Consider the following 27,500-nt stretch of genomic DNA (forward strand, 5'->3'; position numbering starts at 1 on the left):
CACCATGATCGAGTGGGATTCATCTCAATGTTGCAAGGATGGTACAGCATTCGAAAATCCATCAGCATCATCCACCACATCAACAAAAAGAACAGAACCATATGATCATCTCCATATATACTGAAAAAGCATTCGACAAAATTCAACATCCATTCATGATGAAAACTCTCAACAAAATGGGTATAGAGGGCAAGTACCTCAACATAATAAAGGCCATATGACAAAACCACAGCTGACATTATACTTAACAGCAAGAAGCTGAAAGCTTTTCCTTTAAGATCGGAAATAAGACAGGGATGCCCACTCTCCCCACCTCTATTCAACATAGTACTGGAGGTCCTAGCCACGGCAATCAGACAACACAAAGAAATAAAAGGCATCCAGATTGGTAGGGGAGAAGTTAAACTGTTCCTATTTGTAGATGACATGATATTGTACCTAAAAATCCCTAAAAAATCCACTCCAAAACTCCTAGATCTAAAATCTAAATTCAGCAATGTTGCGGGATACAAAATTAATACACAGAAATCTGCTGCATTCCTATACACTAATGATGAACTAGCAGAGAGAGAAATCAGTAAAACAATTCCATTCACAGTTGCATCAAAAAGAATAAAATACCTTGGAATAAACCTAATCAAGGAACTGAAAAACCTATACTCTGAAAACTACAAGACACTTATGAGAGAAATTAAAGACACCAACAAATGGAAACATATCCCATGCTCATTTACAGGAAGAATTAATATTTTCAAAATGGCTATTCTGCCTAAAGCAATCAAAGATTAAATGCAATTCCTATTAAAATACCAACAGCATTCTTCAATGAACTAGAGTAAATCGTTCTAAAATTCACATGGAACCACAAAAGACCCTGAATAGCCAAAGCAATCCTGAGAAAGAAGAATAAAGCAGGGGGGATCTTGTTTCCCAACTTCAAGCTCTATTACAAAGCCACAGTTATCAAGACAATTTGGTACTGGCACAAGAACAGATCCATAGAACAATTGAACAGACTAGAGAGCCCTGATATAAACCCAACCATATATGGTCAATTAATATACGATAAAGGAGCCATGGACATACAAAGGGAAAATGACAGCCTCTTCAACAACTGGTGTTGGCAATACTGGACAGCTACATGCAGGAGAATGATAATGGATTATTGTCTAACCTCCCACACAAAAGTAAACTTGAAATGGATCAAAGACCTGAATGTAAGTCATGAAACCATAAAACTCTTAGAAGGTAACATAGGCAAAACTCTCCTGAATATAAGCATGAGCAACTTCTTCCTGAACACATCTCCTCGAGCAAGTGAAACAAAAGCAAAAATGAACACATGGGACTACATGAAACTAAAAAGTTTCTGCACGACAAAGGACATCACCAACAGAACAAAAAGGCATCCTACAGTATAGGAGAATATATTTGTCAATGACATTTCCGACAAGTTGTTAACATCCAAAATATATAAAGAACTTACATGCCTCAACACCCAAAAAGCAAATAACCCAATTAAAAACTGGGCAGAGGATATGAGGAGACAATTCTCCAAAGAAGAAATTCAGATGGCCAACAGAGACATGAAAAGATGCTCCACATCACTAATCATCAAGGGAATGCAAATTAAAACCACAATGAGATATCACCTAATACCAGTAAAGATGGCCTGCATAGAAAAGACTAAGAACAACAAATGCTGGCGAGGATGTGGAGAAAGGGGAAACCTCCTACACTGCTGGTGGGAATGTAAGCTAGTTCTACCATTGTGGAAAGCAATACGGAGGTTCCTCAAAAAACTAAAAATAGAAATACCATTTGACTCGGGAATCCCACTCCTTGGAATTTACCCAAAGAATACAACTTCTCAGACTCAAAAAGACATATGCACCCTTATGTTTATCGCAGCACTGTTTACAATAGCCAAGACAAGGAAGCAACCTAAGTGTCCATTCATAGATGAATGGATAGAGAAGATGTAGTACATATGCACAATGGAATACTATTCAGCCATAAGAAAGAAACAAATCCTACCACTTGCCACAACATGGATGGAGATGGAGGATATTATGCTCAGTGGAATAAGCCAGGTGGAGAAAGACAAGTGCCAAATGATTTCCCTCATTTGTGGAGTATAACAATGAAGCAAACCTGAAGGAATAAAATAGCAGCAGACTCAGATACTGCAAGAAGGGACTAGTTGTTACCAAAGGGGAGAGGTGGGGGAGGCTGGGTGGGGAGGGATGGAGAAGGGGGTTACTGGGAAAACAGTGTAGCAAGAGAAGGCAAAAAGTGAATCTGAGGCATCTTACTATACTGATGGATAGTAACTGCAATGGGGTATGGCAGGGAATTGATAATATGGGTGTATGTAGTAACTACATTGTTTTTCATGTGAAACATTCATAAGAGTGTGTATCAATAATACCTTAATTATATATATATATATATATATATATATATATATATATATATATATATATATATATAAATTCCCCCACAGTGGAGTACAGACAGGAAGGACATTTTAAAATAGAACAGTGGTACCTGCTGTTGCATTAAAGATGTTTATGCTAGAAAAAAAAATCTCATTACAGATCAATATCAGCAAGTAAACTTTTGCAATTGATTCTGCAAACTGGATAGGCAACACTAACTTTCAACCTCAATTAAGTAAAATGTAATTCCCCCCAAAAAGAAGTCCATTCTTCTCATTAGAAGACCTGACTCGAACACACACACACACAAAGTACTCTAGTCCTATATTTTGAATTTTGTCAGTAAAAAATTTGTGGAAATTTTTCTCTTTTGCTATGTAAGTACCTACATAGTATCCTTGATTTTATCTCTTGACTTGAAAAACCTAAAATAGTCACTATCTGGCCCTTTACAGAGACAGTTTGCTGCCCCCTGTTGTAGAGTAGAAAGCTTCTCCTAGAATAGGCAAGATAAATGTCTTTCAAGGTATGACCAGAAAAAGTTTTATACTCCCTTTCTCATCCACTCTATCCCTTGTCCAGTTCAGGAAGGTGAATAGAAAGGAAGAGAAAAATAAAAAAATTATTTTGAGAAGAATAGTAACAATTTTAAAAGAAATCCACAGCAACATTTGGGATATGTCTTAAATACAAATTGAGGCTGACTGGAGAAAAACTGGAGTAAAAGGAGGAAATGACATTTCAAGCAAACGGACAAAGATGTGCAAAAACATGGTATAATAAGGTATCTAAAAAATGATGATGATGACAGGTTGTAAAGGGTATTACAGGCTAAGCTGAGGAGCTTAGATTTTCTCCTTTAGGTAAGGAGAGCCAAAACAGGATGTTCTAAGAAAACCGAAACAGTAAGTTAGCACACAGCCTACGTAAGAGACACAGGATTAAGGCCGTAACCCTCAGTGCTTCTTCTTCTCTACTTCTGGCCCATTACGTTTATGCCATGGTTGTTTGTAGTGCTAACCAGACCCTGACATGTTAGAGTCAACAGTTAGCACCAATTTGTCACAGTCTGCTCTCTGTGGCCACGAAGAATCAGTCAAATCTTTCTTCCACATAACACTCTGGGTTGCGCAGAATCCTGACGAAATCTTTGTGATTTGTGATCCCTGGTGCTCACACTCTGGAGACTCTCCTATCCCTGAGTGTGGGCATGACTTAGGACTTGCTTCTGGCCAACAGAACATGGCAAGAGCAATGGGATTTTCAGATATAATTTAGGCCCCAAATCAGTTGATTCTGAGTTACTCAAAAGGGAGCTGAGGGCACCCTCTAGCCAAAAGCAGCAAAAACGCAGTAACATAACAGCCAGGAAATGAATTATGCCAGCAGTGTGAATGAGCTTGAAAGTACGTTCTCTTCCGCAGTCAAGCCTCCAGATAACAGCTCACCTTTGCCAACAGCTTGACTGCAGCTCTGTGGGACTCTGAGCAGAGCACCCAGATAAACTGCCTAGACTACTGACCCACAAAAACTGTTCCCCAGACTACAGGTTATTTTTTCTATGAAAGGTTTGGCTACTAGGTTTTTATATTGTGGGATTTAATTTATACCTGTAATACCTTTTCTCCGGTGCCCGCTTGGCAAACACCTACTCCTCTTTTAAGGTCACTTCTACTCAGAACTTGACTTTTAACTGTCTATCTTTCAGGCAAAATGAAGGCCCTCTCATCCGGTTTTCCAGAGATGCTGACAACTTGTTATACCAACTGCCAACATTTTATCATGGATATTATTTGTAGCAAAATACATGCTCCATGAAGGGAGGGACAATCACCTTTGTAACCCAGTGCCTACTGTAGAGACTGGCTATAAAAGTTCAGTAAATGTTTAGTGACTTAAAGTGAAAGGTGATTAAGAATCAGAGGAAGACAGAATGCACGAACCCCTTGGTTACCTTGTCCAATTCCCTATTGCCCAGCTAGGTACCTTTAGGTTGTTTCCTTCTGATTTTATAAGTAATAACTCCTTCCCAATTTATAGAGTAGGAAAACAAGACTACGGAAGTAGAGACATCCACCTTTAAGCAGTACAGTTAAATTTTGAAAAAGGTAGCAACTTTAGGTTCAACCCTTTCTACTTCAAGTCTACATGATTAAACACTGTTAAAACAAGACTCTGTAATCTAGCAGGCACCCTAGCGTTTCATCAAGTGACAGAAATAAATCTTTTGTATAAAAAAACCCTACTCCGTAAATAACTTTCAGTTTTAAAATAGTAAATATCAACCATATTGAAGGACAATTTCAGAATTACATACCTGGGGCAGAGAGGGTAGGGGACAATGCATGAAATTTAGTCAGTCTTGGGAATATAATAAGACTATTTTGATGACACAAGGTAAACATAAAGGTATCATACGATGTTCTCTTTTTCTACGTGAGACATGCAAATGAAAACCTATTTACCTCAAAGTTTCAGATGATGGTGTTAAAGTGCCATCTCCCCTATCTACTACACGAAAGAAATTCAATTGATCTCCTTCTCGGTATACCAAAAATGTAACTTGTTTGTTGCAGGAGGTCTTCTCCCAGACTTCACCTCGACTGGAATCCATGCACTCAGCCATCTCCCTCAGTGGATCTTCCATAGGAACTAAAAATGGAAAAGCTGATAAACAAACTTTCAATTTATATCAAGCTTTATGCCTCTTGGTACAGTGACAGGAGATAATGTGCTGAATTTGAATAACAATGCTGTGCATACAATATACACACGATACTCTTCAAAGAAGTTTCTGGTCTTTTTACAGTTAAGACAGCATTCCTTATGTGAAAGAAATGAAATGCATTATCATGCTCTTAGGTACAAAGACAGTGCTTAACCAAACACATGAGGTTTACACCTTCTTCCTGTATTTTCCAATATTGTTTCCAACAATTAATAATTAAAAAGCAATATAAATCTCACTTATTACTTTAGATTAAAAACACACACACATAATTGAGAGACATAATGTTAGAAATTCAAAGCAAACAAATCCCTTTTTCTTTCTGGTTTTATATAAAGACTGATTCTTCTTAAAACTGTTTTTTAACCTGAAGTTAAGGTAATTAAAAGTACACAATAAGAACACAAGGGGGCCAGTGAATGTACTGAAACCGCAGTGTGTGCAGTGCGTGATGGTCAGCATGTTTGTTTCTTAGGACCTTGACTGTCCTGGTGTGAATCCATTGGCTTAGGCACAGCATAAGGACCAGGGTAAAGCCTCCACTACTGACAGGCTTCAGCGGCCTGGAGTTGTCCTCTTGTTTGAATGATACTGCAGCCATGATTACAACTTGCTCTCATCTACAGCAGCCACAGATTCTGCTCCTGAGGTGCAAAGGGCCTCAAGAGACTGGTAGTTCTTAGGGTGAATATTCTAAAAGACCCTGAACCCCAGACTTGGGAGTCTTAAGTAGTGGTTACAGGAAAAAAGTTCACTCCCAAAGACATTATCATGTCAAGCTGCAGAAACATTTGCTCTTTCCTAAAAGAGGTAATAATTTCTCAAACTCCCTTTCATTCAAGTAGCTTATTTATTAACAAATCACAGCAGTAAGAAATACTAAATTCTGAAATTAACAAGGTGAAAAATTAAAGATGCTCCCATACTTTACATTCACTACCAAACCACAAAACCTCTGGAAATATAACAAGATTTAGGTGATTTTATAAAAATATTTGGAAGTTTGATCAACTCTTTCATAGGCACAAAATGTGTGAATATGTAAAGACATTTTTAAAACAAGTTCTTGCCATTTCTAAGTTAATGTTACACTTTCCATATTATATTAAGAAAAAATAAAAACTATGCTACAGCTATCATAGAGCCACATGAAAGTCTTCCTTAAATCAACATAGTGTGCCTTTCTTAGGGAGGCATTAGGATGGAATATGTGTATGAATGAACATATATTTTCATAACAGAAAAATCATTTAGAGTTTATCAATTATAAAACATTGTATTTATATAGTTTAGTCTAAAATTAATTTTAGAAAGGAAGTATTTTCTATGCTCTTTTGACAATGGTTAGGTAAAAAAATTTTAAAAGCTAAATATTATGGGAGCTCATATGGTAAGGGTACTTTTAAAACAATTTTCAAGTAAGACTAAATAGCTAAAAAATATGGTTTCTTAAATACCATATGGTTAAGTTCTAGATCTGGGTACAGTTTTTCTTTTACACAAAGTTTTCAATGATGTAAGATAGACAAGAGCAAGCTTTTAATTAAAAAAAAGTTGATTTGATAAAGGCAACATTAAATATTTAACGTAAAATATCAAAAAATAGATGTTTTCTAAATGCTGATTTTTCAATTCACAAGGCACAGAAAGTTGGAGGGGAAAAAAGTATTATAAAGCTTCAACTATGTAAGTAGTGATACCTTTTATTTTCATTTTTTAAAAAAGCTTTTAAAAAGTGTATATGTATATATGTGCACGTGTGTGTGCGTGTGTATGTATTTTAAGTTAGAATCTGTAGCACTTACACTCCTCCTCATGAACATAAAATAATTTCAGTCCTAGTAATAAAAGTGAGTGTTCTGATTATAATCATTCTGGCTTAAAGGTAATACTACACACAAATAGCCAACTTTCAGAAATATAATACAATGGAATTCACATGTCATGAAACACTGTATAATTCTATCTTATCATTGCTCAGTAACACTTTAGTGTTCTTGTACTGCCCTCAGAATTGGTATTATAAATATCACTTTATGCCACATAGGAATCTTTGTAAGTCCAATTAATAGAAAGTCCCTGATGTTAGGAGTGCTAGTTAATCAGCTCTAACATTATTAACTTTGTTTTTTCTAACTATCCAAAACAGTTCAACACCCAAAGTAACACACCTCACAAAATCCTCCCAAATTAGCTAGGAGAAACATGGTAATAACCCTTTTCTCTAACCAAAATTAGAAAGGATAGAGATAAAATTTGACTTGTGGAAGAAGTAAGTTAGCACTGGAATCAATATTAACCGCCAGTTTTTTGGTTAGTGCAGGATCTGACAAATAGGAAGGCCCTCCCCAAAATGAGGCCCACAGAGCAGTCTAAGGATTCCTCTACTTGTTGAGGACTCATGTGACATATCTTAACCAGGGACCAGTATTGACATTCCAGCTCTTCCCATGCTAGAACTTTCTTGTTAATTAAGTCTCTGCTCACATCATCCTCTCAGAGAGCCCTTGCACAATCATCCTCCTACTACCCTACTTCCACGGACACTAACATGCTTTCCTATTTCTCCACAGCATTTATTACTGCTTAAAATGATGTCATTCTTTACACGTTTATTGTGGGCACTGCCATGAAGCAGGGATGTTTTCTCCCACAGAACATTGCACTGAACCTCTAGAAGATTTTCAAATGTATTCACTGAGTGGATGAATGGATTCACAAAGACTGTCCACCACTTTCTGAAAAAGGATTCCAAAGGGCCATGATAACATCCATGAAACCCAAATGCATCACAAACCAGGCTAATAAGCATCTTTGGAATTTTCTACAACAATCATTACTGAAGACTCAGTGGATAAAAAAAGGAACAAGACTGGTATGAACCTATACACAATGATAACATGATATTTACACTATGCCATCTCATTTCCCTTCACTGTACAGGTGAGGTTTATTTTTAAATCTCTCTGGGTTGAAACAGCAATCAGGAGATTTCTAGAATACGTGTTCCCCTGTGCATTTAGGCTTTAAAGTACAATGCCTAGAGAAATAAGTGTGGTTCTTCTAAGAGAACCTGATGAAAACCCAAGGCTATAAAAACACCAACTGTCTTGAAGATTATTATTGTCAAATTGAATCAGTATACATCATTTTAAAATACACCTACCTCTTCTAGTATTTATAGGTCCACCATGCATAGCCAATACCAGCTTCAGGGTACAACCTTCTGAAATGCTGTGGATAGTTAACACAGAAATAAACCACAATCATCAAAATGCATTCAGCGTCAAATATACACATAATTATGTGCTGAGTTATCAGGCATACCTCTAAAGCATGTTTTTAAAAAGACATGTGAATGTGGAGAAGACACATAATAACTCTATAGCATCTTACTACACTGACAGACAGTGACTGCAATGGGGTGGGGGTGAGGACTTGATAATATGGGTGACTGTTGAAACCACAAGGTTGTTCATGTGAAACCTTCATAAGACTGTATATTTATCAATGATACTCTAATTAAATAAAAAAAGACATGTGCATAAATATAAAATGTTAACTTTTTACTTGTATAAATAATGAAAAAGTGAAAAAGTTCTAGTAAGCCTTAAATATGACATGAAATCTCAGAATAGAAGTACTGGAGAGGTCCTCTGTGACCATCTGGTTTAGCCTTTTCATTTCACCTGTAAGGAAAAAGATATCCTAAGAAGAAAAGAAGCTTGTCCAAGACCCAAAGTACTAGAAATAGCAGATCTATTTAATAAGGTAGAAAATAGAAAAACAGCAAATCTCCACGTTCAGTTGTTCTCCCAACTATTCCACACCATCATTGACCCCCTTGTTCTTAAGAAAAAAGTGAAGAATTATTACTTGAGAGAAGGGAGAATGACTGACAAAGGTCAGACAACATCCCTGCAGTCACTGGTGTCACAGCGTCACTTAGTAACATAGTGGGCTTAATGAGGATGGGAGGCTTGGTGAAGAGTGATACTCTCTAACCCGATACTCTTGTGGAAATGGAAAGAAAAAAAATATAGCCAGGTGGGAATGGGTCAATATTCAAAGAAAGGAGCAAAGAAGGCCAGACCAGAAGAGGACTCTAAAAAGGATCTAAAAGGAATCTAAAGAGGACCTAAAAAGGCAGGGGCCAAATAGCATGGCATGAAAATGAAAAGGTAAAACAAAGGGGGCAAGGATCAGGTAGTATGGGTACTGGGCCCACACATCTTAAAGTTCAGGAATTACACTGACATCTAGGGATCAGAACTATTCAGAAGAAGATACATGATCCAGGGACTCAGAATAAAAACACTGGTATACAGAGTTGTAATACTGAAAGTCTATAAAATAGCTAATATGCAGTTACACTCACTTGTAATAATTCAAGCAATATTTATCTTCAAGTTCCATGTTATTCCAAATTAAATGCTGCTGACAGGTGGGAATACCTTAGGGGAAGGTTATAAAAAATGGTTAAAAATTCAATAGAATCTTCAAAAGAATATGATACAAAGCTACTTTATTAAAGAAATAATACACACTTTTAAACTGAATGCTTGGTGCTTAGCTAAAATTTGTAGAATCATAGATAAAAGGCTTGGTAAAAGTATATGTAGTTCAATCCACTCACTTTAGAAAAGAACAATGTTTCAGTAACTCTTGGCCTTGAAAGAAAGCATGACATTAGGGATCCTTCTAAAAGACAAGATATCAGGAAATCAGCCCTGAAGAGCTTGGGATTTAAGGCCTATAATACATTTTAAATGCTGTAAAGTACATTCTTTATTTGTTATATTCAGTGTTAAAAGCATATTGACTGTGTGTGTGTGTGTGTGTGTGTGTGTGTGTGTGTGTGTGTGTGTGTGTGTGTGCGGGCGGGGAGGGGGGGGTTTGAAATGGGTTAAAAGGTAGAAACTCCCTGCTATTAACTACATAAGTCACAGGGATGTAATGTACAGCATGGGGACTGCAGTTAATAACACTGTGTTGTATGTCAGTGGTGTATATATACTAAGCTAGCAGACCTTAAAAGTTTTCATAACAAGAAAAAAAATTGTTTAATTATGTACGGTAATAGATGTTAAACTAGACTTATTGTGATTATTTTGTAATACAGTATACACAAATATTGAATTATGTTGTACACCTGAAATTAATACATCAATTATACCTAAATAAAAAAATAAGGAACATTTAATTTAGTTTACTGTCCTTAGGGATTTGTATTCTAAAAATCTGTTCTCAGAGTAACATGCCCATGTGGAATAATGATTCCTTATATGTGAGTTTATTTAGTTATTAAGATGGCATCTTTCATATCTCTTCCAAATAGAAAGTTCAATAATTTCAAAAAAGGGCAGAAAATATAATTTCCAATAAAAAGCATTATTAGAAAATTCCTTCCACCTTAGAGTTTGTGATTATAGTTCATTACTATATGCTTTTCTGCAGAGCCTGTTTCTTTACATTTTATGTAATATTAAGGGACTATTCAGTAGATTCCATACTCCAGCAAATTCTTGCAAATAGCACATTTGAATGCTCAAAGAAAATTTGGATTATATTAGCCAAGCAAGTGGGCATTATTTACTCAATAGAACATTTAATGGATATTGATATTGATGAAAACACTTTTCAATATCTCACATACTGTCTTCTCAAATTAATTTTGCTTATGATACTATAAAATAAATTGACTAGAACAACAACAGGAATGTATGTGCTGACATTTATCACTATAAGCCAGGCACAGTTATAAGTGCTTCATACATATTATCATTACTTAATTACAACAATCTTTTGAAGTGAAAATCAATATTATGTTCATTTCACAGGTGATACAACTTAAGTCCTGAGAGATTAAGAGACACATAGAAAGTGTATAGATTAGAGATGCAAGGCCCATGCAGGCTCACTCCAGAAACTGCACTCTTAATCTTCATGCTGATCAGTCTCTAGAAAAATCAGCCTACATAAAGTAAAAGTATCTTTCTGGAAGCTATTTACTGCTTGTTGATAGACCTCAGTGTTTACTACATGTTCACCAAATGTTCCAAAAGATCACCATGGAATACAGCTCACCAGGGCTCAGAGGGTGGGTACACATTTATCTCCCCAATGGAACAGTTTGCTTCTTTTGCTTCCAGCTAAAAAAGAATGCCAGTAAGCAAAGGCTTTTAAGCTAGAAAATATTAAAAATATTTCACATTAAAAATATTTTAGTATTTAGAAACATTTTCGATGTGCCCAGGTCATCTTTTCAATCAAAGTTGTGGGATTTCAGCATAAGTAGATAAAGGAATTCTGGCAACATTACATAAATTTAATAATGGAAACTTTGTAACTGGATCGAAGACACAGTAACAACACTGCTTAGACACAACTCCTGTTACCACTTTTAATGGACTTAGCCATCATTCACCAGGCTAAAAATAATAAAAATAATAGAAGGTTGGTAGTCAAGCCAGGGTGGCAAGAGAATCCAAGACAACTGTGGTCCTGACAGGTACTTAACTTACTGAATGACTAAGACAAGGTCATTAACCTCAGTGAGCCTTAGCATTCTCTCTTGCACATTAAAATGGCCAGGGTTCTTTTTGCCACAAACACTTGTAGAATCCCAAATGTATAAAGCAAACCAACTTTGTTTTAAGATAGCATTGCCAGATTTAGCAAATAAAAATTTGGAAACCTTACTTAAAGGTGGCCCTTTGCTTTAAACCTCAACTCTTATTTATTGTACAACTAAATCCAGAAAAAATAATTCCTATAAAACAGACATGTTTTTCCAAAGAAACCCAGATTATATACATACACATTTTCTATTAAGTGTTATAAAACTTTTTACTATTTTATTTATCATAAAAGTAAGTCACTTGTGAAAAACTGACAACATAGAAATATACAGAAGAAATGTAATCCTAAACCAGTAGAATCTATTAACATTTTGAGGATACTGAGAAAAATATTTTAATGAAATGGGAACACATTTTGTGAGCTGTTTTATAAACTGCTTTTCTTACTTAACATATTATGTATGTATTTTCATATAAATAGATAAAAGCATACATTGTGTTTAGTAATTGCATGGTCCTTCAGTATGTGCTTTTGTCATACGTTACTTACCCAGCTCCCTACTAAGACATATTTTCACCTATCCAATTTTTCATTATTATAAACAAAGCTGTGGTAAGTGATAAAGTGTGAGTGCATTTGTGAATATGTATATGTATATTAATCTGCTTGGGTTGTCATAAAAAAGTGCCATAGACTGGGTGGTTCGAACAACAGAAATTTATTTCTCATAGTTCTGGAGGCTGGGAAGTCTAAGATCAAGGTTCCAGCAAAATAGGTTTCATTTTGAGCCCCCTTCTCTTGGCTTGTAGGCAGCTGACATTTTCCTGTGTGCTCACATGCCTTCTTTGCAAATGTGCAGAGAGAGAGGGGGAGCTCTCTTAGCGTCTCTTCTCATAAGGGTACTAGTTCCATAGGGGGATGGGAGCTCATTTAATCCTAATAGTAAATCAAAAGTATTTCTTTAGTCCTTTTTAGAATTTTCATGAAGATAAATGTCTTTGAGAACATGTTTACATATGCATTTAGAAAAGAAACCAGAATCAATAGAACTTATAGATAATTAAATGGGGGACCATAGCTCTGATCTTCCAATATTTCCTCCCCAAACAATACAGAACAAGAAGAAGGGAAATGACTCTACATAGAAACCATGGCTTCAGCTCTCAAAACTTGAAGACAGACAATGTCCAAACTTCAAAACAACTGGGAATAAAAAGGAGGAGTCACCCAATCCCAGTGCAGGGCATTCATGTTCCTGCCCTTGTAGGGCTGACTAAGGAAAATTTCAGAGAAGACAGAGAGGAAAGCTAGTAATGTTAAATAAACTTGATATAAAACCACCACGAGGAAGAAGCCATTCTAAGTTTGAAAAGTCTACAAAAAGGACTTGGGTAGATCAGAGTACTGAGTACAATGAAGGGACTTTAAAGCAAAGCAATATGAAGGAGCTTCTACGGGACGCAAGAGACAAAGAAGACTGTCCTTTAGTAATTCAGTGATCAAGAGGAAAAGGAGCAAGCGGTGAAATCTTAAGAGTCCTGCAAGACCAAAGAGTACCACAAAACTGGAGGACTCACAACTTTCCCCCACCCATCACTGTGAAACAAACATAAAACATCTACTAAGATATCTGGACATTGTTATACAGAAAGCACTGGTAAACAGAATCTATGAAACACCCAATACCACAAAAATCAAAAGGGAAAAATTAAATACATAGAGTTAACAATAAAAACTAGAAAACAAAATTCCACACCTATCAACTGAGGTAAATCTGTGCAGAAGAATAACGACAAAGTAGAAGAAAACTGTAAGGTCATACCCCAAACAGAATTAATATATTCAAGCATTTGAGGACATGAAAATATATTCTGAATCAGAATTCAAAAATCAAAAAACAGAAAATGTTCCCCCCACGAAAAAACAAACAAACAAAAAACAAGGAGAAATGAAAAAGAGAGCAGACTGACCTCAGAAAAGAAATGGAGGAAAAAGGTAAAACTACATAAAAAATGATGAATAAATTATAAGATATCAAGAGGTAATAGATTCAAATACACATTTAGAATGGGACAAGGCAGGAAATCAATCAAGAGAATGAAAATATATAGAAGTAATAAGGGTCAGAGAGAAAGTAATAGAAATGTAAGACAGGTGAAGCAGGAATAATAATCATATTATTAAGGTCCCTGAAAAACAAAATAGTGGAATAGAATTAATATTTAGAACTATAATCCTGGGAAACTTCCAGAAGTAGAAAAAGACCTGAATCTACACATTGAAAGGACCCACTAGGTACTTGAGAAAATTAACCGAGAACTATTAAGCCCAGGACATAGTCTAGTAATAAAATAATTTGATTACAGTGATAAATGTAAAATCCTCAACAGTTACTCACATACACATGTAGAAAAATCAAGTAACTCGTAAGGCAGAAGAATTAGATTACACTCAAAAACAACAACAACAAAGAAAAAACAAATGGGATTTTTAAAATGAGCAGAAATGTCCCCAAAGAAAACATACAGAAAGCCAATAAGCCAATAAAAAAAATGCTCAACATCACAAATCCTGAGTGAAATGCAAATCAAAACCACAATAAAAGATCACAGCCAAGATGTCCACCATCAAAAAAACTAAGAAAATAACAAATGTTGAGAGCCTGTAGAGAAAATGTAAAACTTGTGCACTTTTGGTGGGAATGTAATATCCTGCAGCCATAGTGGAAAATGGTATGGAGGCTCCTCAAAACATTAAAAATAGAATTACCATATGATCCAGCAATTCCACTTCTGGGTATATATTCAGGGTTTGGAAGAGATATTCATATACATATGCTCACTGCACCATTATTCATAATAGCCAAGAGATGGAAGCAACCTAAATATTTGCTGATAGAAGAATGGATAAAGAAAATGTGATATAAATGTATAATGGAATATTATTTAGCCTTTAAAAACAATATCCTGTCACATGCTACAACATGGATGAAACTTAAAGACACTATGCTAAGTGAAATAAGACAATCCCCAAGAAAAAAATATTGCATGATGAGTATAGTATCTAAAGTAGTCAAACTCTAGAAAGTAAAATGGTGGTGGTCAGGGGCTGGAAGGAAGTGGAAAAGCAGAATTGTTCAATAGATACAGTGTGTGTCTACCACAGCAATACAAAAAGTTCTCAACTTATAGGAACTTACCATAAAATTCTGCATCCATGGGATGCAACCACTGCATCTCAATGCTTTGATTAAACAATCGACTAAGAGGATGAGCTTCTTCCAACCAAGATATGACCAGAAAAACTTCAGCAAAAAGATTAATGGTAAAGATTAGATATTTACAAATATATAAATGTACATCTAAGACTAAAACAAAAGTGGGAATAAAGTTTGGAAGGCTAATATGATGTTAGATGACAAGTAGAAAAGATTTTCAGCTTGCCACACAAAACAAACATCCAACTATATGCTGCAGGAAAAAAACACACCTAAAATAAAGTGATTCAGAAAGGCTAAAATAAAGGGATGGTCAAAGGTATACAAGATATCAGAATCAAAAAGGGAGAGACGGTGGAGAGTCTGGTTAATAGGCAAAGTAGAATTCACACCTCAAAACATCAAATGTGACAATGAGGGATATTTTTTAATGCTAAAATTCATAATGGGAAAAGTAACACTTACAGATATTTTTATGTACCAAAAAACAAGTGACTACCTTTAAGAAACAAAAACCACAGAAGCGGCAAAGAGACATCGAGGGAAACAGAAGAGTAAGAGACTTTAATATACCTTTCAGTACAAATTATGCCAAGTATGAAAAAACTCAGAGATAGAACACCTAAGCAACTTAATCAATGAGACAGATCTTTATTACCCTATATAAGTAATATATCCATACTCAAGTGTTTATGGCACAAATACTGTTCAAATATTAAGTCAAAAAGAAAAGAAAATATAAGTACTTTCCCACAAAGTGGAAATACTACAAAAAACACTCTCTGCTTGTGATGTAATAAAAGTTAAAGTTACTAACAAAAAACAGAAAGACCCTTCCAACTGGAAATTAAAAGAGCTTCTATTAACCACCTCTTGGGTGAAAGCGAACATATAAAAATTACAGAATTTTTTAAAGCAATGACAATAAGAATCTAAAGTACACAGTTAAATCAGTAATAAAAGAGAATTTACAGCACCAAACACAAAGAAAATTTTTTAGAAAGCATAAGAAAAAATACAATAAAGTTAAAAGCAGAAAAGAAGATGGAAAATACAAAAGCAATTAATAAATCAAAACCTTAGTTTTTAAAAAGCATTAACAAAGTGGACAAACTTCTAGCTACCTTCACAAAGGAAAAAAGGAAGGAAATCATAAACAAACAAGAATAAAAAATGGTAAGGGAATATGAAATGGTAATTTCCTAGGGAAGAATGTATTAACATAAATGGATGCCCTTACCAATTTCCATAGAAGAACAGGAGAATGTTACTCAGGAACTAAAGCAATAAAAACTACCAGGCCAGACAGATTCAAAGGAATTCACTGAGCCTTCGAAGACAAACTGAATGAAAACATCTTAATTTTTTTAAATGAAGAAAAATTTACTAATTTTTTTGAAGAAGCAAGTACAGCATCTACTCCTAAGCCCAATAAAGACAGTACTAAAAAAAAAAACTGAAGACTAATATTATTCATTTATATTGATATAAAAATGTATATATTACCAAATAGAATCCAATGGTAGGTCAAGAAAATAATATACTGTGACCAAGTGAGAGGTATTCCTAGATTGCAGAGTGCAAAGTTAAGAAAATAGGAATTGAGAGTATTCTCTTAATATGTTAAAATACTAAACAGTTCAAGACACAAGTAAATTAAGTATCTTAACAGTTATCTTAAAATAGTATCTTATTTAATGCTAGAGAATTTCTACTAAGATCAGGAACAAGGCAAACATGTCCACTATCTCTGCTACTATTGAAAATACAGCAATAGAAATATAAGTCAATAAAATAATTAGATAAGAGAAATCAACTATAGGCCAAAGAATGGTTAAAGAAGTAGAGAATCTCTATTGTAGATGATATGAGAGATAACACACACATGAAAAAATGCTCCACATTGCTAATCATCAGAGAATTGCAAATTAAAACCAAAATGAGATATCACCTCACACCAGTAAGGATGGCCACCATGCAAAAGACAGACAAAAACAAATGTTGGCGAAGATGTGGAGAAAGGGGAACCCTCCTACCATGCTGGTGGGAATGTAAATTAGTTCAACCATTGTGGAAACCTGTACGGAGGTTCCTCAAAAAACTAAAAATAGAAATACCATTTGACCCAAGAATTCCACTCCCAGGAATTTGCCCTAAGAATGCAGCAGCCCAGTTTGAAAAATACATATGCACCCCTATGTTAATCCAGACCTATATACAAAAGCCAAGAAATGGAAGCAACCTAAGTGTCCATCAGTAGATGAGTGGATAAAGAAGATGTGGTACATATACACAATGGAATGTTATTCAGCCATAAGAAGAAAACAAATCCTACTGTTTACAACAACATGGATGGTGCTAGAGGGTATTATGCTCAGTGAAATAAGCCAGGTGGAAAAAGACAAGTATCAAATGATTTCACTTATCTGTGGAGTATAAGAACAAAGCAAAAACTGAAGGAACAAAAAACCCAAGAATGGACTAACAGTTTCCAAAGGAAAGGGACTGGGGAGGATGGGTGGAAAGGCAGGGATAAGGGCAAAAAAGGGGCATTATGATTAGCAGACATAATGTGGGGATGGGCACGGGGAGGGCTGTACAACACAGAGAAGACAAGCAGTGATTCTATAACATCTTAGTACACTGATGGACAGTGACTGTATCAGGTATGTGGTGGGAACTCGATGATGGCGGTATCTAGTAACCATAATTTTGTTCATGTGATTGTAGATTAATGATATGAAAACAAAAAGAGAAATCTACTTTAAAAATAAGTAGACATATAGATTAATAAAAGCATGGGAAGAGATACATTTATTTTTTAATATACATCAAGCTGGTTTAAAAAAGTAAAGACATGGAGAAAGATGTATCATGCCAACACTAATGAAATAAAGTGCCCTAATTAGTTCCAGCCATCCCACCAGGGTGGCCAGGGCACAAAGCACTACAGGACACTCCAGCTCAAGCCTACCCCAGCATTAGCCATCCTGTCAGGATGGCCCCAGCACAGAGAATACAATAACTGAAATGAAAAATACACAATAAGGAATCAAGAGCAGATTAGGGGATGCAGAAAATGGATCAGCATATGGAAGACAGGGTAACAGAAAGCACCCAAGCTGAATAGCAAAAGAAAAAAAGAATTTTAAAAGTGGGGATAAGTTAAGAGACCTGAGGTAATATCAAACATACTAACATTTGCATTATAGGGTTCCCAGAAGAACAGGGAAAAGGGAAGAAAACTTATTTAAAGAAATAATAACTGAAAATTTCCCTATTGTGGGAAAGGGAACAGACTTCCAGTTCCAGGATGCATGGACAGACCTTAACTAGATGAATCCAAGGAGGTCCACACCAGGACACATAATAATCAAAATGACAAAGATTAAAGATGATGAGAGAATCTTAAAAGCAGCAGGAGAAAAGCAACGAGGCACTTTACAAGGGAGACTGCACAAAGCTATCAGCTATTTTTCTGCAGAACTTGGCAGGCATTATATATTCAAACTGCTGAAAGGAAAAAAACCTGCAAGCAGGAATACTACACACTACACCTGTTAAAGGTATTGTTCAGAATTGAAGGAGAGAGAGTTTCCCAGGCAGAAGCTAAAGGGGGTTATCACCACTAAACCAGCCTTACAAGGAATGTTAAAACAACTTTGTTAAGTGGAAGAAGCCATAATTAGAAGAAAATTGTGAAAGGAAAAAAGTCACTTATGGAAACAAACATATAGTAAAAGTAGATAAATCATTTATAATGATAGTATGAAGGCTAAAAGTCAAAAGTAGCAAAATCAATTCTATCTAAAGAAATTAAAGGATTCATAAAATAAAAATATGTAAAATATGACCTTACATACATATATAGTACATGGAAAGGGGAGTAAAAATGTAGTGCTTGTAGAATGTTATATATGAGCTTCATGGTAATCAAAAACTAAAAACCCGTAAAAGAGGCACAAAAAATAAAGAGAAAGAAATCCAAGCATAACACTAAAGAAAGTCAGAGAATAGAGTGAGAAAGAAAGGAAGAGAGAACTACAAGAACCAGAAAACAACAAAATGGCAATAAGTACATAACTACTAATAATATCTTTAAATGTAAATGGTCTAAATTCTCCAAACAAAAGAAAGAGGGTGACTGAATGGAATAAAAAAAAAGACATCTATATGCTGCCTACAAGAAACCCACTTAAGACCTAAAGACACATACAGACTGAAAGTGAAGGGACTTAAAAATAGATTTCATGCAAATGGAAGTGATACAGAAAGATGGGATAGCAATACTTGTATCACACAAAATAGATTTTAAAACAAAGATTGTAACAAGAGAGTAACAAAAGCATTACATAATAATAAATGGATCAAACATGAGACTATAATAATTGTAAATATCTATGCACCAACAAAAAAGCATCTAAATATATAAAGGAAATATTAACAGACCTAAAGGGAGAAATTGACAGTAATATAATAATAGTTAGGCACTTTAACACCCACTAATTTCAATGGAGAGAGCATCCAGACAAAAGCCATAAGGTAACAGTGGCTTTTGAACAACACGTTAGATCAGATTGGCTTAACAGATATATACAGATTATTGTGTCCTAAAACACCAGAATACATGCACTCTTAAAGTGCATATGGAACATTCTCCAGGATAGATCATGTATTAGGTCACAAAACAAGTCTCAATGAATTGATAAAAAGAATGAAATCATATCAAACATCTTTTCCTACTACAACACTATGAAAGTATAAATCAATTTTATGGGGAAAAACAAATGGAGGCTGAACAACATAGCATTTGTGGGGAAAATCAAAGTTCCTGCGGCCAGGACCCTCACCTGACCCTAAACTACTTGATGATGTAATTGGCCTACTGCTAAGCTAATGCTCCCACACCCATTGGTAATGAGCTATTACTGACTGAGTCACTATATAAAGAGCTCTGCCCAGTGCTTTCAGAGGAGGCAGAGACAGAGGTGGATTACAGACCTGCAGACTGATGGATACAGACCTGATTCTAGTGCCTGACCTACTGCCATGATAATAAAGCTGGGTATAAACTCTTTTACCCCAAGAACATTCTGTTATCTTTCTTCAGTCTCACCAAATCCATAGTGAACTTGCCAGGGCTGAAACCCTTCGGTGAGACACTATTAAACAAACAATGTGTCAGAGAAGAAATCAAAGAGGAAATAAATAACTAGACAAAAATGGAAATGGAAACACAATGGTTCAAAATGTTTGGGACACAACAGAAGTAGCTCTAAGAGGGAAGTTCATAACAATACAGGCCTACCACAGGAAACAAGAAAAATTATCAACCAGAAGAACCAAAGCCCAAAGTTAGTATAAATAGAGAAATAATAAAAACTAGAGGAGAAATAAAAGAAAGGGAGACCACTAAAGCAATAGGAAAAAAAGCCAATAAAACTAATTGCCATTTGTTTTAAAAGAAAAACAAAATTGATAAACCGTTAGCCAGACTTATTAAGAAAAAAAGAGAAAACTCAAAATCAGAAATGACAGAGAAATTACAAATAACACCTCAGAAGTTCAAAGGACTATAACAGACTATTGATAGCGGAGGTGCATGGGGAAGGCAGTATACACAGAGAAGACAAGTAGTGATTCTGTACCATCTTACTATGCTGATGGACAGTGACTGTAATGGGGCATGTGGTGTGGACTTGATAATGGGGGGAGTCTAGTAACCACAATGTTGCTCATGTAATTGTATATTAATGATACCAAAATAAAAATACATAAATAAATAAAATTTTAAAAATAAAAATAGAGAAATAGAAAAAAAAAGACTATTGATAAAAATTATATGCCAAAAAATTGGACAACCTAGAAGAAATGGACAAATTCCTAGAAGCATATAAATTCCCAGAACTGAATCAGGACAAAAAAGAAAATCTTAACAAACCAATTATTAGTAATGATATTGGACTAGTAATCAAAAATCACAAACAAAAATTCAGGACCAGATGGCTTTGATTGTGAATTTATCAATTCAATAAAAATTTAAAGAAGATTTAATATCCATCCTTCTCAAATTAATCCACAAAATAGGAGAGGTAAGAATGCTTCCAAATTCACTCAATGAGGCCAGCATTATCTGATATCAAACCAGACAAAAACACAACAAAAAGAAGCAGCAGCAGTAAAGAAAATTATAGGGCAAAATCCCTGGTGAACATAGATGCAAAAATACTCAACAAAATATTAGCAAACTGAATGAAACAATACATTAAGTAAAAGGATCATTCACCAGAATCAAGTGGAATCTAGTCCAGAGATGCAATGATGGTAGAATATCCACAAATTAATCAACATGATACACAACATTATTTGACGAAAATTCAACAGCCATTCATAATAAAAACTCTCAATTAAGTGGGTTTAGTGGGAACATACCCAAACAGAATAATAGTTATATAAGACAAATCCATCTAACGTCATACTTAACGGCAAAAGCTGAAACCTTGTTCTCTAAGGTTAGGAGGAAGGCAAAGAAAACCATTCTCACAATTCTTATTCAACATAATACTCAAAATTCCAGCCACAACAATTAAACAGGAAAAAGAAATAAAAGGCATCCAAACTGGTAACAAATAAGCAAAATTTTCACTATTTCCAGATAACATGATACTATTGACAGAAAACCCTAAAGACTCTACCTTAACAATTATTGGAACTAATAAATGAATTCAGCAGAGTTGCTGAAGGCTAAAATGTTCATGTAAAAATATGCTGTGTTTTTATATACTAATAACAAAGTAGACAAAGTAGACAAAAGAGAAATTAAGAAAACAGTCCCCTTACAACTGCATCAAAAAGAATAAAATATCTAGGAATAAATAAAACCACAGAGGTGAAAACTCTGTACCCTGAAAACTCACACACTGATGAAAGAAATCAAAGATAATATAAGTGGAAAAATATACCGTTCTCATGGATTAGAAGAGTTAATATTGTTAAAAAGTCCACACTACCCAAAGCAATCTACAGATTAAATGCAATCCCTATGAAAATACTGATGGCATTTTTCACAAAATCAGAATAATCCTAAATTTGTATGGAACCAAAAATGACCCTGCAATCTCAATAGCCAAAGCAATCTCAGGAAAGATGTACAAAGCTGGAGGTATCATAATTCTAGACTTCAAACTATACTACAAAGCTATAGTAATCAAAATGGTATGGTACTAACACACTAGGCACATAGATTAATGGAATGGACTAGAGAGGCCAGAAATAAATGTAAGTTTATATAGTCAACTCCACCCAAACCTGCCCACCCGGAGTTACACACAGATTAACCATTTTCCCCTGAAAAAGAACCCAAATGTTCTACTAAATGTTTTACATTCATTAATTCATAATCCTAAGAAAAACTCTTTGAGATAGGTACTATTATTATTCCCATTTTAAATTGGCACAACTGAGGAATAAAAATTAAATATTTTGCTCAACTAATAATCTGTAAATCAGGCAGTCTAGCTTCAGTGCTCATGTCTCTTCAAGGCCCATTTAAAATCGCCATGTAGGTACTGTTCATTTCATGCTATAGCCTTGCCATTCCTAATCTGGTATTCTCTTCAAGCCTTTTTCTGCAGTTCTCTCCACTCACCCTCCTATCTCCTACTAAGCTCTAGTTCTAAAGTTACCAAAATTTACCAAAGGAAAAGCTATCTGGCAGAGCAACCGCTTCCCTGAAGGATTAAACCAAGCAGAGTCACCTCTGCCCTCTTATCCTCCCCACTCCATATCTATTGTGAGGGTCTTTCCCATCATGTCAACCCCCAATGTAGTCCTGGGTAGAAATGGAAAGATCACCCAGAAAAGGACTAAAACTGATTTGTCATGGAGGATGCCTTCTTGAAGCCTCCTGAAGAATAGGATGACTGTCACTGCCCATGGCTGCAAGAAGTTACACGGAAGTAGGGGAACAGGAGGGAAGGAGGGGGTGAGGAGTATGAGGACGAGGAATGGCAATAGGAATTCAGATCTACTGACCACTAGTAGGGACTGAAAGTGTTCCCCACAAATTTATATCTTGAAATCTTTACCTCCCATGTGATGGTATTTGGAGACAGGGCTTTTGGGAAATAACTAGGCTTAGATGAGGTCATGGGAATGAGACCCTCATGGTGGAATCGGTGCTCTTATAAGAAGAGACGCCAGAGAGCTCATTCTTTCTCTCTGCCATCTGAGGACACAGACAGATTTCTGGTGGCCATCTACACGTCAGGAACAAAGTCCTCACCTACCCATGCTAGCACCCTTAACTCAGACTTTCACCTCCAGAACTGTGAGATAATAAATTTCTGTTGTTTAAGCCACTCAGTCTATGATAACTTTGTTATGACAGCCCCACCCAAGCTAAGAGAGTAGGAATTTTATGTATTGCCTCATTTAATTTCTAAAAAACTGCATTTGTCTTATAAATGTCTAAACTAGTCTAATAACTACAAAGTCTAAATGTCTGAACTGTCTAATAACTACAAAGCCACTGCTTTTACCCTAACAACACCTCCTCCTCCAGGGTGGACAAGAAGTCTGCATGTCAGCTCTGGTTCCAATCTATCAGTAACAAATTATTTCCCTTGGACATAATCTTCTCTTAAGATCAAATTGACTCTTCAGACATTAAGTGACCTAAATGGATGTTCTCTAAAGTGCTTTTGCTATATGGAGATTATTCAAAATGCATAAAGGGTCAGGGAGTGCAGCAAAATACAGAGATTATTTAGAACACAAGAAGGTTTTATTTCCCTTTTCTTAAAAATGCAGTATTACACCATCACATAAATAAATAAAAAATAGATCAAAGTCAAAATAAACTTTTCTCACTCCATTTTTTATCATCAAATCATTTGGGGATGCAAAAGCTTTACGGGCCATTACTGGATGGTCACTGAACATCCAGAGAAGTTAGTTACTGGAGAAGAGCAAATATTCAAAAGCTCAGATCCCAGGATCCTTGATTTTAGAAAGACAGAAAATTCCAACCCTCCTCATCCTACAATTCCCAACTTAAAACTCAACTAGAGGGCAATGCTAGTTACTGTCTTTATATTACAGCAAGTTCCAGCTGGCTCAAAAAGGCCCATTCATATTAAATAGAACAATTTAATGCTCTAGTCACTACTGGATTTTAACAACTATAAATGGCAAATACGACTTATTTCAGAAATCAGCAAAGTACAAAGGAAAAGACTAATTTTAACACACAGTAATTTATGACACTTTTCTCAAATACACAAACCACAAGAGACATTGCATAACATCCAGTATGCTTGCTATACCGAGGAAACTGCAAATATATGTAAATGTAAGCCCAAAGCTCTTCACAGAAAACCTCTGTATTACAAAAATAAGTATTCACAAAGCACTATAAAAAGGTAAACAAGCTCACTAAAAGGAATTCAATTCCTATTACCCAAGAAAAGTAACTAACTGTAAGGTAGTTACACCAGAATTTGCATTCATCATAACCTGCTGAAAAACTATTTAAAAATATTATTTCATACTATTAATATGATGACAGCAATTTGCTTCAAAAGAATCCAGTACAAGAACAGGGTGGGGGAAACATACACATGCAAGCCAGATAGTTCATGAATTGATAACTGTTGAAGGAGTATATGGGGGTTGAATATATGTTTAACCTTTCTCCATAAGAAAAGTTAAAAGTCATTATACACTCTTGATGAAAAAATTTAATCCTCATATCCTGAAAATAAAGACTAGTACCTTTCAATCTTTGAATTTTTGCTTTCACAGAAATGACAGCTTCAAAGGGTGAAACTCTCAGCTCAAAACATGTTCCAGTCACTGTTTCAATGAAGAGCTTTATGGTATAGAAAGGAAGTTTGTAGTAAAATGGTCCCATGTTATCTTCATTGAAGAATGGAGGGTCTTTTCTGTTATCCATTACTTTGACTTTCCTAATTCCTCTGGACTATGTTGCAGACAACTGTATTCCAGTTCTAGCCAAGTCAGCTTTGAACATTGGTAATATGTATCATTCATGTTTTGAGTCTTGCACCTAAAAAACAAGAATATATATTTTTAAAGAAGCTTATCTGAAAGTCTCATTCCTCTATAAAGATTTTCTGAACAACTCTGGCCCATATCAATCTTCCAGACAGCCCCAGATTTCACTTTGATGCTTAGTATGTCTTATCTTGAACTTCTCCCATTTGTCTCTGAAACCACTCTCCCAGTTAGACTGAAAGATTAATAACAGATATATTCGGGTACTTTTCTGTATCCCACTAGAGCTCAAGACAGTTACTTATATATAGTACAAGGTCAACAAATATTTGTTCTGTTGTTAATAATTAAACCAATGAACTTAATTTGTAGGTATATACTTGCAAGGCCTTGAAAAATTCATGCACATTTTTCTAAAACATGTAAATTGTTTTCTAACCCATACAAAGTATAACTTTATAACCATTGTACATTTGAATCACACTGGAATAGCAACCATCTTACTAGACTTCTTAAAAGTAAAAGTAGGACTCACTAAATGATCAATGAGCATTTGAGTTTCCAGAGGTTATCTATCAGTACAGCACTGAGATGAGGTTAATACTGGTAAAGGACACTAGACATAATCCCTACAGGCACATACAGTTACTTAATGAGTATGAGAGACAAACACACCAACAGAAGTCCTGAGATAAATTACAAGTATATGATCAGGAGACTAGGAATTACAAAACTGATAAATTGCTATTAATCAGTGAAAACGTTGTTAAAAGGGTCTTGAAAAACTTAAACTACAAGGACAGATGGATGATTCACATCTTCCTGGACAGGTAGGTAAATCCTTTTATTAGCCATATCTAGATATAATTGACATACCATAAAATTCACCCTTTCAGTCTAACATTTACTAGGCTTTAGTATGCTCACGGAACTGTACAACTATCACCACAATCATTTTTAGAATATTTTCACCACCCCAAAAGGAGCCCCATACTCTAGACATCACACCCAAATTCTCCTTTGCCTTCTCAGCCCTAAGCAACCACTAATAAACTTTCTGTCTCTATAATTTTGCCTATTGTGTACATGTCACATAAACAAATCATGCAATGTCATCTTTTGTGACTGTCTTCTTTCACTTACTATAATGTCTTCAACGTTCTTCCATGTTCTAAGATGTATCAGTACTTCATTCTTTCTTATTGCTGAATAATAGTCCATTGTATAGATATACCACTTTTATCCAGCCATCAGTTGATTGGTATTTTGGGTTATTTGCAATTTTTGGTTATTATGAATAATGGTATGAAAACATTCAATTAGAAGTTTTTGTGTGGACATGTTTTCCTTTCTCTTCCATACAGACCTAGGAATGGAATTGCTGAGTTATGTGGTTTAACTCCATATTTACAATTTGTGAACTACCAAACTTCCAGAGATGGTCTAAACCATTTTACATTCCCACCAATAAATGAGGGTGCTGACTTCTCCGCGTCCTTGTAGATACTTTTTGTCTTTTTGTTAAATTAAAGCCATCTTAGTGGGTGTGGGACTGCATCTTATTGTGGTTGTGATTTGCCTTTCTCTGATGACTAATGATGTTGATCATCTTTTCATGGGCTTATTTGCCATCTGTATACCTTCTTTACATAAATGTCTATTCAGAAAATCTGTTTAGATTCTTTGTCCATTTTTAATTGGGTTGTCTTTTCATTATTGAGTTGTAAGGATTTTTTAAAAAATGTTTTCTAGATATAAGCCTCTTAACAGATATAGGAATCACAAAAATTTTCCCCAGTTTTTGTGGGTTGCCTTTTAACTTTCTTGATGGTGTCCTCTGAAGCATGTAAGTTTTTTATTTTAATGAAGACCAATTTGGCTATTTTTCTTTTGTTCCTTGTGCTTTTGGTGTCATATTTTAATGGCTCTGCCTAATCCAGGGTAACAAAGATCTAGTTGTATATATTTTCCTAAGAATTGTATAGTTTTAGCTTTTATGTTTACATCTATAGGCCACTTTGAGTTTATTTTTGTGGATGGTGTAAAATGGGGTCCAGCTTTATTCTTTTACAAGTAAATAGCCAGTTGTCCCAGCACCATTTGTTGGAAAGACTACACTCTTTTCACAGAATTGTCTTGTCATCCCTGTTGAAAACCACCTGATCATAAGTGTGAGGATTTATTCTCGTCCCTTGATTCCATTCCACTGATCTATGTCTACCCTTACGCCACTACCATACTGTCTTCACAGCTTTGCACTAAGTTTTGAAATCAGGAAGTGTGAGTCCTCTAATTTTTTTTTCTCTTTCAAAACTGTAGGCTATTCTGAGTCCTTTGAATTCCCATATTCAAAGGGATCACCTTGTCTACTTTGCAAAACACTGGTTTGGATTTTAATAAGGACTGTGTTGAGTCTGTAAATTAATCTGGAGAGTATGGCCATCTTGACAATATTAAACCTTCTAATCCATGGATGTGATGCGATGTCTTTCAGTTTACTTATAACTTTAATTGC

The 27,500-nt window shown here is 35.2% G+C and overlaps 1 protein-coding gene across 4 annotated transcripts in view; it reads right to left on the bottom strand.

The window, feature by feature from the left end:
• The window catches only part of LOC140850423 (AN1-type zinc finger protein 4-like), a 77,482-nt gene that overhangs the window by 35,856 nt on the left and 14,126 nt on the right, over positions 1 to 27,500 (bottom strand). For 2 of the 4 annotated variants that reach the window (XM_073241148.1, XM_073241147.1), the window contains exons 2-5: positions 24,743 to 25,037; positions 9,548 to 9,623; positions 8,336 to 8,403; positions 4,907 to 5,093 (exon numbers count right to left, since the gene is read on the bottom strand). In XM_073241148.1, coding sequence (XP_073097249.1) covers positions 4,907 to 5,093; positions 8,336 to 8,403; positions 9,548 to 9,623; positions 24,743 to 24,923 — 512 coding nt within the window. In that variant the 5' untranslated portion in view covers positions 24,924 to 25,037. Of the gene's footprint in view, positions 1 to 4,906; positions 5,094 to 8,335; positions 8,404 to 9,547; positions 9,624 to 9,805; positions 9,850 to 11,256; positions 11,322 to 24,742; positions 25,038 to 27,500 lie in introns of those variants that run through there. The other 2 variants (XM_073241149.1, XM_073241150.1) reach the window with 2 other exon arrangements.

The sequence above is a fragment of the Manis javanica genome, chromosome 7, assembly GCF_040802235.1.
Source record: "Manis javanica isolate MJ-LG chromosome 7, MJ_LKY, whole genome shotgun sequence".
In the NCBI taxonomy this organism is placed as follows: Eukaryota; Metazoa; Chordata; class Mammalia; order Pholidota; family Manidae; genus Manis; species Manis javanica.